The sequence below is a fragment of the Zingiber officinale genome, chromosome 2B (assembly GCF_018446385.1).
Source record: "Zingiber officinale cultivar Zhangliang chromosome 2B, Zo_v1.1, whole genome shotgun sequence".
NCBI classification, from domain to species: Eukaryota; Viridiplantae; Streptophyta; class Magnoliopsida; order Zingiberales; family Zingiberaceae; genus Zingiber; species Zingiber officinale.
In genome coordinates, this window is record NC_055989.1 from 83,520,381 (window position 1) to 83,532,284 (window position 11,904).

The 11,904-nt window shown below is 36.9% G+C and overlaps 2 protein-coding genes across 5 annotated transcripts; both read right to left on the minus strand.

Annotated features, from left to right (window-relative positions):
- Positions 1-850: 850 nt before the first annotated feature.
- On the minus strand, positions 851-6,628 carry LOC122046093 (KH domain-containing protein HEN4-like). 4 transcript variants are annotated; one of them, XM_042606612.1, is made up of 8 exons: positions 6,481-6,628; positions 5,429-6,052; positions 4,612-5,031; positions 4,247-4,495; positions 3,880-4,152; positions 3,683-3,738; positions 2,317-2,389; positions 851-2,151 (listed from the first exon to the last, which is right to left on the minus strand). In XM_042606612.1, exons 2-7 carry the CDS (start codon positions 6,008-6,010, stop codon positions 2,341-2,343), a joined length of 1,629 nt encoding a protein of 542 aa, XP_042462546.1. In that variant the 5' UTR covers positions 6,011-6,052; positions 6,481-6,628; the 3' UTR covers positions 851-2,151; positions 2,317-2,340. The 4 variants fall into 4 exon arrangements, with proteins under 4 accessions (XP_042462546.1, XP_042462547.1, XP_042462548.1 ...); XM_042606613.1 differs by having other exon boundaries at positions 5,429-6,386; positions 6,481-6,550; XM_042606614.1 differs by having other exon boundaries at positions 851-2,146; positions 5,429-6,560.
- Positions 6,629-7,078: 450 nt separating this feature from the next.
- On the minus strand, positions 7,079-9,600 carry LOC122046094 (co-chaperone protein p23-1-like). Its single transcript, XM_042606616.1, has 6 exons — positions 9,453-9,600; positions 8,063-8,249; positions 7,815-7,977; positions 7,675-7,709; positions 7,498-7,591; positions 7,079-7,313 (listed from the first exon to the last, which is right to left on the minus strand). Exons 1-6 carry the CDS (start codon positions 9,464-9,466, stop codon positions 7,231-7,233), a joined length of 576 nt encoding a protein of 191 aa, XP_042462550.1. The 5' UTR covers positions 9,467-9,600; the 3' UTR covers positions 7,079-7,230.
- Between the last annotated feature and the right edge of the window lie 2,304 nt (positions 9,601-11,904).

Sequence of the window (11,904 nt, forward strand, 5' to 3'; positions counted from 1 at the left end):
AATTAAAAATGAGGTGCAAATCAGATGAACACCATTTTAATTTTTGTCCAATTATTTTTTGAATAATGTTCAAAAGTTTGGTACTTAGAATTAGATGGCTAGATTTAAGGAAGAATTTACCTAACCCCCTTTAAAGAAAATCCTTTAAATTTAGATAGACGGTCTTATCTTATTTACCTACCAAGAATATTTTAAAATTTACAAAATCTTATCATTTTATTCTTAATTATCAACATCATTATTACTAACTTGATAAAAACAACAATGCAATAGATCTCTTGATCACATTGTTGGGAACGATATTTTTTTAACAAAAAATTAGAAGGCATTTTATCAGTCTTAAAAAAATAAAATAATCATAAATATTTTTTTCTTCTAAATTACAAATTTTAAGCGTGATCAAATAATAATACGTTTTTTCCCATCATCTCAAAGCCCACGTGGCATCAGAATGACAATGACGGCCACGTCAATCGTGCCCCAACTTTTTAAATGAGCTGTAAATGTCGGCAAGCTGCCGCTTCTTGTTGATTGCTCTCGCGAACCCTACGTAATGTCTCACCTGATCCCACCCTACCTATTTGATTTACCTTCCCTCCCATAACCCGATTTAAAAAATATTTAATTTATATTTAAAATTATCAAATTTAAATCAAACTCCTATTCAATAAGTTTTTCAAACCAAATTAAGATCGATAATATTTTATTCAATTATTTACAAATAGAACTCTAATTATTTTTAGATAATTTTAATTTAAATCTCCTCAACTTAATATAGATCAATTCAAACTATAATTCAAGTTAAAATTATTTGTATTTTGAGCTCCAGATCAAATTCAAATATCACATATATTTTCAAACATCAATATTTTTATATTATTAGATTAGATTAGTTTGCACGGACAGACTAGACATTGGGAAAGTCAAACTGCAACTAAAATTACCTGAACACAAATTCAGTTTCTTAAAAAGAGCTGAAAAACACAAAGATTCTTTAAAAAAACAGAAGATAGAAATGTCGTCTCTTTTCCTTCGTTTTTAAGCGAAGGATTATTAGTATTACTATGCTTTTGCTCTTCTATCTTCTTCTTCTTCTGCTTTTCCTTTTCCTTTTTCTTCCTCTTCATCTTCTGCTTCAAGAGCTCTTGTTGGACGTGTAGGTGGCCGTAGCTGGCTCCCAGTGACAACATGAGGAGCTTTCTTTCGGTGAAGGATTTTGGAATCAGTGATAATAATGGAGAGACATCGAAGTGTTATTTATAGTTAGATTTACAGAGTACTTAATTTGTTTATTTTTGGTGTGGGGTATTTTGCATGCATTAGCATTATTGTGGGCGGCAAGTGGTTTTTTGTTTGACAAGCCACTTGTAAAAGGAATCAAAATCTATGGACAAAAACCGTGGATGCCACGTGGGATTCAATATAATTTTTTTTTAATAAAACAACACGATAATAAATTAATTACATCAACTTCAACAGTACAAATTACTTACAACAGATCAAAGTATAAATTACAGTACAAGATAAGTAAAACCAGTCAGATATAAGACAAACAATAAGCGAATTGACTAAATAGCCTGAGCTTTAAGATGAGTCACAAATGCATCGACTATAATCTAGAAATTGCACCAACAAAACAAGTAATTCACCTGGTTGATTGGTGTGATTTAAAATACCAGGATAGGCAATAATGGATATCTAGCATGATATGCAATTAACACAACTTTATGAAGCTCTCTCTATAAATCTCCTAGATATGGTACATGGAGAAAGGTAAGCTAATAATCTAATCACACAGAATAAATGCCCAGACAATATGGTAGTGGTGGAAGCAAAACTATATGTTGACATAGGACATCAATAATATACAGTTCAGTAGCCACCTTCGAGAAAAGGTATCCATTCTCAGAAATAACATCTAAAATTTTGGCATACTACTCGGTGATCACCAACAGAGGAGAGTGGAGTTTCAATATACACACAGTCAAAGTAATCCCTAAAACAATGCTCGATAGGAGGGGGGCTTCAAGCTTAGGCCAATGGTTATGCAAAGAAAGGGGCAGGTAGGAGGAGACAGACTTGAACATCTGGTCATCTGGTCTAGGCTCGAGGCTTCATATATAGGCTGGCTCCAGGCTTCTGAGACCTAAACTGTTTTAATAGGACAGCAAGGCAACCAAGGTGAAAAAGGTTAGCTGCATTACAAGTCTATTATAGGTTTTTAGGGCCATCAAAGAGTAACAAAGCTCCCAAAGTATGTTGGAAATCACCTCATGCATTCCAGAATTAAAAATAAAAATAAAAAAGATGTTCTACCTGTCTGTCCTACTCACTGAAGTTTTAATAATCATGATGTTTCCCATGGGAATATCTGTTAGGACCCGATAACCTGGTAAAACAAGCTAATGTTAAGGCAATGAGAGTAATTTTCCGTCGAAGAATATTAAAAGCTGCAAAGACACTGATCAGTTGCAATTTGTTGGTAATATGCATGCTAAAAAAATAGGCTATCTAAAGCATCCTCGGAATGGAGGTAAAAGCATGGCCACAGAAAGGTCTAGAACCTATCAAATATCAATGCTGTCAAGAAATCATTGGTAACTGATGCGTAAGTCATAGTCACAAGAGTATTGCATAACTAGGAATTGATTCTCAAGTTTAGTAGCATAAGGTTTTGCAATAAAGTATAAATATAACATGCACATCCATCTGTCCATGGAAGGTGATTACTTTCATGTGCTATACCTTGGTTTTCTAAGAAGAAAGAAGAAAAAAGAAACAAGATAAAGCTCTGATTCGGGTCTCCAAATCATATGGAAACAGAATTCTAACTGGCAGAAAAAATGTATTGAAAATCTTTGACATGTAGCCTATGTCTACAGCAATCTGCAAGCTTTAAAGAAACTCAAACTATAAATAGATATAATCAATGTTGTTGACCGCCAAATAATGTAACATTAAACTGTTGATTTCTGAAACCTACATAGTCCAGAAAACTCTAGCCATTTGCATTTTATCTTACCATATTCTAAGATACTGAAAGTGAAACTACAGAAAGTGCAAAACCTACCATATTCTATTATACTGGGTAGGCCATTGTAAGAAATCCAGAAAGGATTCAAGTTTGACAAGGAAATTGTGTTAGCTTTTGCATTTTATCTTTTTATGTTCACAATCTACATTTGAGATTTAAATGCTAGGTCTCTGATGTTGCTTACTACACCAGATTGAAACAGCAAACCCCAAATACGAATCATATGATCCGACATAAGAATTAATAGTGCATTTGTTACTGAAATTTCCTTTCTATTTTTTTCACTGAACTAACAGTATATATCAAGAATAATAAGCAATATACCTTATTTTATTACAATAGGGCACAAAAAGAGAAACTAGAAAATTTATTTCTTTTCAAAGTTTCAACAGATCATCAACTTTTTACTCATCTAAATTATAACTTCAAAATTATTAATTGCTGCAGTCCAAAGACAATTAGATGGAGTGATGCTAAAAAAATATTGTTCAAATTTTCAACAATCCTATCAATGGCTAAATTAGTATTCTAATTTATATGCCCCTCCCAATGTACGATTCCTTGCAAAGCATTACCAGTAACATTTAAAGATTGCAAATAAATTTAGAAAACAAACCATATGTTCTGAAGGAAAATAAAAAACATTACCCAGTGCTACCATAACGCGAGTATCCATCATATGAACTGTAGCTGCTACCACCACCCTAAAGGTAGTTACAAATAATTAATGGAATTTCAACCGGCTAACATGCAAATGCAGACTAACCAAAAGACTAAGAGAATATAGATAGAGATAACTATTCAAACTTCAGATATTTAGATATTTCAGGAGGGGGTGGGCATACCTGAGAACCACCATAATCTCCAAAAGCATCGGAGGGCAGCAAATCACGGGAAGTACCATATCCTTTGGAATCTGAAAACCCACGGCCATGCACCTTACTATCCCTACCTCCATAATATTTTGACCCATCATAAGCATCAGTAGGGAAACGATGGTGAGGAGCAGAAGAGACATGTGTAGATAATGTGTTCTCTCTTCTTTCAAACAAATTGGCTTTCAGACGAGTTGTCACACAAACAAGAGCATTTCTTGCAATGTCAATCTCTCCACTAATCTGTACAAAATAATAAATGAAGAAAAGCAAAACATATTTGGTGTCAAGACTTGCTTAATCAAATAAAATATAGCCAGCAGGTAGTATGACTTACCTGAACCATCTCATCATCATCAGAAGCAACTTTTGGAACATTTTCTTTTGAAAGCACCCGTATATTTGCTCGTGTGGTCCTCCTCATCTCAGAGATGATTGATCCTGCTTTACCAATCAAGCAACCAATCTGCAATGTGGATACTAGAAGGCGGGTGGTATATGAAGGTTCAGCAGATTCTTTTTCACTACACCGGGGCTGCAAGCGGACTGCAGCATCTATTGCAGGAGAGATTGGATCATCGAAGAACTAAAATATAAATATCATGAGAAAGTAATAAGCATAAGGGCAGCAAAAGAAAACTATATGAGTACTTGCAAACAAGTTACTGCATGCATGCATGCAAAGGGCTGAAGTTGTTCAACCTCTTTAGCAGAAATTGTGATTATGCAGTCATCTTCAGCAGAGTTACTATCTACTTTAACAGATGCTCCGGATTCCTGCCTTATCTGGTTAATGATAACACCATTTTTTCCTATTACACCTCCAATATTTGCAGAAGGACAGAGGAGACGTAAGCTGAACTCCTTGGCAGCACCTTCATCTCTAGCAGGTGGGTAAAGCCAGTCTACTGTTGCTTCTCCTTTATAACCTCTATAAGAACCTACCAAAGGGCCAATACCAATTACTGGACCCGCAGTGCTTGAGACTCCAAACTGATTTGGGCCAGGGAACGCTGAGGGTGAAGTGGCAAAAAGAAGGTGGTGTGACCGGGATGGATTACCATGGAGACGAGATGAAATTTGAAAAAGAGCCTTCTTCACAACTGATGCTTCTCCATTAATCTGTTTCCAAACAAGATAGAAGTATAATGAGCTTAATCTCTAACTAAAATTCACCTCATATAAACTAACAGATCATTAAAACAAAAACATCTCATCACATTGGCACAGGAGAAGACATTTCTATGGTAGTTGGCCAATGCAGAAAAAAGAAGACAACGAGAGTTTACAACTATAGCATTTGAAGGTGGAAATGGCATATGAAAACCAGTACACATTTGACAAGCCAACATCTACCTGTATCACACATAGAAAAGTTCTATGATAGAGTAACAAAAAATAGTCCAAATTATCATTCTTAGTTAAAGTAGTATACTACATGTTAGGCAACAACGCCAATGCCATGACTAAATGCTTTCAAACAGATGGCATACTACAAAAGATGAGATGATTGGAATACCTGGAGTAGTTCATCACCACTAATGGCACAAGCTGGGAGACGATCATTCTTAAGAATCCGTACTTGAGCACCAGTCTCACTACGAATACCTTGAATGATTTGTCCTCCCTTCCCAATGATACTCCCAATCTGATCAGATGGCACAAGTAGTCGAGCAGTAACTTGAGGACTGTCACCATCATTATCTTCATCACCCACTACGTCATCAGTAACAAGTCGATCATGGACCTTGAATAGAGCATCTTGTGCAGGACAGACTTTCTCATCAATATCTTCAAGGGTATTTGTTTCTTCCCCTGTGCTAAAAATGGTTATGGCACGCTCATCACAACCACGTACAGTGTCCCCAATTCTAATTTTAGCTTGTGTTTCAGATCTCAATTGCTTCACAATCTCACCACCCCTCCCAATGATGCTTCCTATCTTCTTTCCTGGACACAAATAACGGAAAACACAGTCCTCAGGCCCAGGAATGTAGGTGTCTCTTTCTTCACCAGGATTTCTTCTCTTGCTTCGTTCATTTTCAGAATGATCAGAGTGAGAATAAGATCTTTTTCCATTGTTGTTTCGACGTCCAGCCATTGCTTTAAATGTCAGGGTTTTATCTTCTAGAACAAATATCCACTATAGAACAATATTCACATTTGGATCAAACAACATGAAAGTTATGACAAATCTAATGGCAAACAATTTCCTTTTCTAAAAAGAGAATTTCTTTGCATAAAAAGTGCGAATGAACAGAAGCAATTCGATCTAATTTTGCAAAATTAACAGACTATAGAAGTATCTGCAGCACAGGGATTGATTTAATTCATGCGAAGATACACATAAACTGCATGAATACCAAAACTCAACCTCTAAGTCATAACCAACGTATACCGCTATCATAAAACAAATATTCATTTTTCACTTCACTTGATCGGGCAAGATGATCCTCAGTCCGCATGCAAATGAGAACCTTCGAAAGCCAGAAGCGATTGAAGTTCGCGCCAGAGAATGGAAAGAAAGAGATCTGCAGATACGAAGGAGCCTATTTGATAGAAATCGCATACCTCGAGATCTTGGTTGATTCTGAGGGAATCCTCGTACCCTGCGGAAACCCTAGCGCGATAGCAAACGATCCTAAAATTGGCCCCGGGCTCGCATATTTATACACGAAGATCTATTACCGGCTGTTCCCGGAGTTTAGCCCGAAAACAGTGGCCCCCACATCATCGACTAGTCATAGCGTTGGAAATCCTGTCCGCTGTGATGAATAAAATACGAGAATCAATCTCTCGTTCGGGTTAGCGGATTCTTTCCGAATCCAATTACGGCCGAAAAGTTAAAGTGTTTAATGATTTAAGTTTATATAAATAGTGAAAATATCAACACACTAATGCTAGAATAGCACACTTGGATAATTTCGACATCCATGTTTCATAATTAACAAGTTTAGTAGTGAAAATACGGAATGCAAGAACTTGTAGATAAGGGCTGAAAGAAAAATTCCAAATACATATCGATGACGATGTCGACTCCCTTGATCCTATGGCATTGCCTTCAACTCGATTGATTGCGCCGGTTGGAACTGATCCTTACTCCTCCAAGTTTGAAGAGAATGTAACTACTACTAGCATTTGGTATTTAGTTTATTTAAACAGGCCATCCTCAATTCAAGATACCACATTTGCACATCCTCGACTACATGAGTTTAGTGAATGACATGATTATCCTCGACCTCAGGAGTTTAGCGAAAGACATACTTATAAACGAAAACGATAAGCGAAGAGGTCTAAACACAAGGATGCTAGATACGTTAGTCATGCTTTGCTTTCAGGATCACTGGTAGCTGCAGTTTGTTCTGCATTTGGCTTGGCTTCCTCGGCATCATCAACATCATCCTCTGAAGAAACAACATCGAATTAACAGCAATCTACAACTCAATTGCAATCGAATGAACATTGCGAGCACAAGTATAAACAAGGCACGGGTGTTATTCGATGGCATTCAATGAGAATATAAACAACATAGCAAGGATGATAACTAAATGGTTGCTATTTGGGTGCGAAGCAATAGAAAAAACTAACCTCCATCCTTATCGGCAGGATGTGCGAACTCATCATCATCATCTTCATCTTCATCACCATCAAGCTCGTCGTCAACCCCACCCATATTCAAGTTCTGCACATTAAAACAAAGATGAAGATCTACAATGAGTATTGATCGACACAGTATTCCTTTCGTATTTAGGCGAGATGACCCACCGAGAAGTCCATGCCATCAAAATTCATGCCCTCGGCTGCACACACCCACACACACAAACATTAACAAATCAAGAAATGGAGTTTCAATTATTGTTCCTGCAATATATAGTAGCAAAATATCAAAAGGAGAAAGTAATCACATTTATTTTCCTTCTCATCTTCTTCATCAATCCACTTGTCCCAATCGACTTTCAAATAGACAGGAGGCTTCCCTCCCTGCTTTAACAGCCTGCTCCACCATTTCTTATCAGCTTTCTTGATGAGGTAGTATATGGTCCTCAAGCCAACAGCTGTTTTACTCTCCTGCAATGTTCATGTCAATCCAGGGGCTTGAATAGTGAATTCAAGGTGTTACATTTGTAGTCAAACAGATTCTTTTGGAACTTACATCGACATTAACCTTGTCGAACAACTCGAAATCAAGCTCATACGGAATGTTCTCTGCTCCACTAGTTGCAGAGAAGTAGAAACGACCTTCTGGCTGCAATGTGAGCTTAACATCCTTTGCATCCGGCAGTTCAATTGTAATATAAATTGTGTCAGAACTTTGTGCCCATTTTGTAGATGGATGTCGGCTACAGACGCAAGAAACCAACAAGGTAATCATTTGTAACATATGAAAAACAAATTTTGTTATTGCTAGATATGAAACAAACTCTGGACTTAAAAGTAAACGGAGACCTGAAAAAAACAAGACATACTCTAAGATCATGAGAATTAAATTGTAATTTGCTGAATATAATTCAAGTTTCTTTTTTTTTTTTCTCCCAATAGCTAGACTTCAAGAGACGTACAAAGAAATTGGCAAATTCTATACCAAAAGATTGCTGACACTCAAATCTGTGCTTCATATGGTTGTAGATGGATGTCGGCTACAGACGCAGGAAACCAACAAGGTAATCATTCAAAATGGAAACAACAAGGTAATCGTTTCTTATAAAAAAAAAAAAATTGTTATTGCTAGCTATGAAACAAACTCTGGACTTAAACAAGTATAGGCAAATGGCAACCTGAAAAAACAAGACATACTCTAAGATCATGATAATTAAATTGTAATTTGCTGAATATAATTCAAGTTTCTTTTTTTTTCCCCTCCCGATAGCTAGACTTCAAGAGACGTACAAAGAAATTGGCAAATTCTATACCAAAAGATTAGAAGACACTCAAATCTATGCTTCATATGGTTGTCGATGGATGTCGGCTACAGACGCAGGAAACCAACAACGTAATCATTCAAAATGGAAACAACAAGGTAATCGTTTCTTATATATAAAAAACAAATTTTGTTCTTGCTAGCTATGAAACAAACTCACTTAAACGAGTATAGGCAAATGGCGACATGAAAAAACAACACATACTCTAAGATCATGAGAATTAAATTGTAATTTGTTGAATATAATCCGAGTTTTTTCTCCCAATAGCTAGACTTCAAGAGGCGTACAAAGAAATTGGCAGATTTCATACTAAAAGATTGAGGACACTCAAACCTGTGCTTCATATGGTTACTGTGAATGACTCTCGTAACTAAATTCCACGGGGAAAAAAAAGCACATTTTTTAAATCCAGGAGTTGAACATGCAAAAAGAAAAACATAGAATCGAAGAGGGAACTTAGGTCATTCTCATAAGGACAACTATGCTAACCTAGCACGTTCAATTATCAAAATCTAAAACCCTAGCTCAAACACGATGCTCAAAAACCCCAAAACAACAACAACTAAAAAAAAAATGAGCAAAGAAACGCCGCTAAACTAGAAAAATAAGGACCCGACGGCTTACCTCATCTTCGACATGGAAATTAGCAGCGGACGCGAGAATCGATGAGGAATTTTTCGAAGAGTAAAGCGTAAAATCCAATGTTGAATAGAGCGTCGAGACACAGACAGAGAGAAGGCGTGGGAAACAGAAGCTTCGGTGGAAACCTAGAGAGTTCTTAGGATCCATCGACGCCGCTTCCTGAGAACGATCTCAGCCGTCCATTTATATGGGTTGGGCTGACTTACAATCCGTGGGCCTATTTATTCTCATTTTGTCCGTACGGACGAAGACGGAAAAGAACTTTTATCTTATTTATTTTTTATTTTATTCTTAAAATATTATATCTTACTCATGTACTGAACCGCTTACAAAATTTGAGTATTACTCATTTCACATCTCCAACTTTCATCCTTCCCTTAAATTTTTGTTTCAAATCATTCAAGAATTTATTGATCTCAATTAAGAGTTTGAAATTCACTGATAGATATAAAAAATTCTCAATCTCTACAAATCAAAACAAATATACTCCTATTTAATAAAATTTATCATAAACTCATTATAAAATATAAAACCGTAATTTACTGATCAAAATCATCAATATATTTCTAGTATTCTGTCCATTCAAAAAATATGAAACTTTTGAATCTGCAAATAATACTTATTTTGTCTGAAACTAATTAATGAATTTCGAAAATTTTAAATTATTTTTTATCTATTGGATAATGTAAATGGAGAACAATGAATTTTTAAATAGGTATAACAAAATTTTAAATGTGAAAAACGGAGAGAAATATAACGAAAATATGATACCTGATTATTCAAGGTCCAATGGTAAGATGGGGTCCGCCCGATAGAAAATTAAAGTGGTCAACATCCAGGGTATGTGTTCGTCGGACAAGTTATCTTCCCGATCAACAAGAAGAGTAGCCGACCCGACACCTCGTCAGCTCGGTCTAACGCCGAGCTTCCGACGCTCATGAGACAAAGCGGGAAGAGACGAAGGCCGAGCGGCCATCCCGCTCGGCTAATAAGGGACATGGCATCGACCCGACAGTTAAGGCTCCCTCGTTCGACAGGGTAAAGTTGGACATCAAATCAACGGCCGAACGGACATCCAGATCGGCCCGACCTCGATGTCGCTCGGAAGGCGCTAGCCGAGCAGTTCCTCCGCTCGGCCCAATAAGGGACAAAGGAAACACCGGGCGGTATCTTCTTAGGCACCAGCGTCGCCAACAAGAGGTATGGTCGGCAGCATAGTCAGACAGAGAATCGTACGGTGGAAACTTCTACTGTCACGTCATGAATATGCTCGCGCTGTTGAGGCATGGCGTCAGACATGCTTTTCTGACACGTCCATTCCAGGTATGCTTTGAGGAGCGTGCACGCCTCGGGGAGCATGCACGCGCCTCTAGGGAGCTCTATATAAGGACTCCCAGACTTCGACGGAGGTATGCTCACTTCTTTACTGTAGCTACAGTTCTCGTTTTCTCTTTGTTCTACTTCTTTCCACCGGAGATCTTACTTAAGCATCAGAGGACCATCGCTAGGGAACCCCTCCCTGCTCGGTGTTGTACTTGCAAGTTCATGTCAACGGTAGATCTATGCTTTCAAAGTCTTCGACCAACCAACAAGAGTATCATATCCTCAATATCTATTGACTCAGCTTTCGAACAGGATTAATATGATTTAGTCCTAAGGTTGGGTACAAATGGTAAATATATGAAAGTTTACTTGTAATGGGAAGGGCTTAGAAAATATATCGTTTGTGTTTATGTCGTTATGCACTTAACATCTTAAAATTCTTCCATCGATGTGCGACCATGACGGTTCAAACTGTTTTTTTATAAAATATAATATATTTTATTCTTATAATTTATATAAAAATATATTTCCTAACTTTATAAATGCTTTTCTCCTTAATTATGCAAGTAATAAAAATAATAACATTTGTAATGCGGAAAGTGATTTTGTTGGAGTCGGAGGGGATCACCGATCATGAATTATTCCATGGAATTTTAAAATTTGATAAAATTATAATCGTAATTTTAACAGTTATTTATAATGAATTATTTAGCAGAGAATATATACAAATCATAGAAACTTCAAAAAAAAAAAAACTGTGGTAGGATTGAAGAACTTGATCCTCTCCGATGGACTACATGAAGAAAGAACTTGATATGAAAGGAACAAAAAATTGTTCATTTGGAGAGTTTGATCTACAGAATTCGATCGTCAGACATTAAAGAAGAACTCGTTCGTTAAAGGAGTAGCCCTGCACCTCCGTCATGTTCTCTGAATGCTTGATTCTGAACCAGAAGCACCACCATCTGTTTGCCTTCTTGATCTCCTCCCCTTTTCTCTGCTTCTGCTTCCCGAACACGGACGAAAGCATCGGGCTCTGGTTTAGAAGCTTCTGTTGAAACTCTGAAATCCTTGTTCTGGCGAACCCATGCTGGGGAGGAGGAAGAGGAGG

What these genes read in the sequence shown, in the direction of transcription:
- LOC122046093 (XM_042606612.1), bottom strand. Translation starts at nt 6,010, where the DNA reads ATGGCTGGACGTCGAAACAACAATGGAAAAAGATCTTATTCTCACTCT. An exon ending in ATGATGATGAGATGGTTCAG is followed by an intron (nt 4,153 to 4,246) that starts GTAAGTCATACT and finishes TATTTTGTACAG; the next exon opens with ATTAGTGGAGAGATTGACAT. An exon ending in GAGATTATGGTGGTTCTCAG is followed by an intron (nt 3,739 to 3,879) that starts GTATGCCCACCC and finishes AACTACCTTTAG; the next exon opens with GGTGGTGGTAGCAGCTACAG.
- LOC122046094 (XM_042606616.1), bottom strand. An exon ending in TCGACAAGGTTAATGTCGAT is followed by an intron (nt 7,978 to 8,062) that starts GTAAGTTCCAAA and finishes TGAACATTGCAG; the next exon opens with GAGAGTAAAACAGCTGTTGG. An exon ending in AGATGAGAAGGAAAATAAAT is followed by an intron (nt 7,710 to 7,814) that starts GTGATTACTTTC and finishes GGGTGTGTGCAG; the next exon opens with CCGAGGGCATGAATTTTGAT.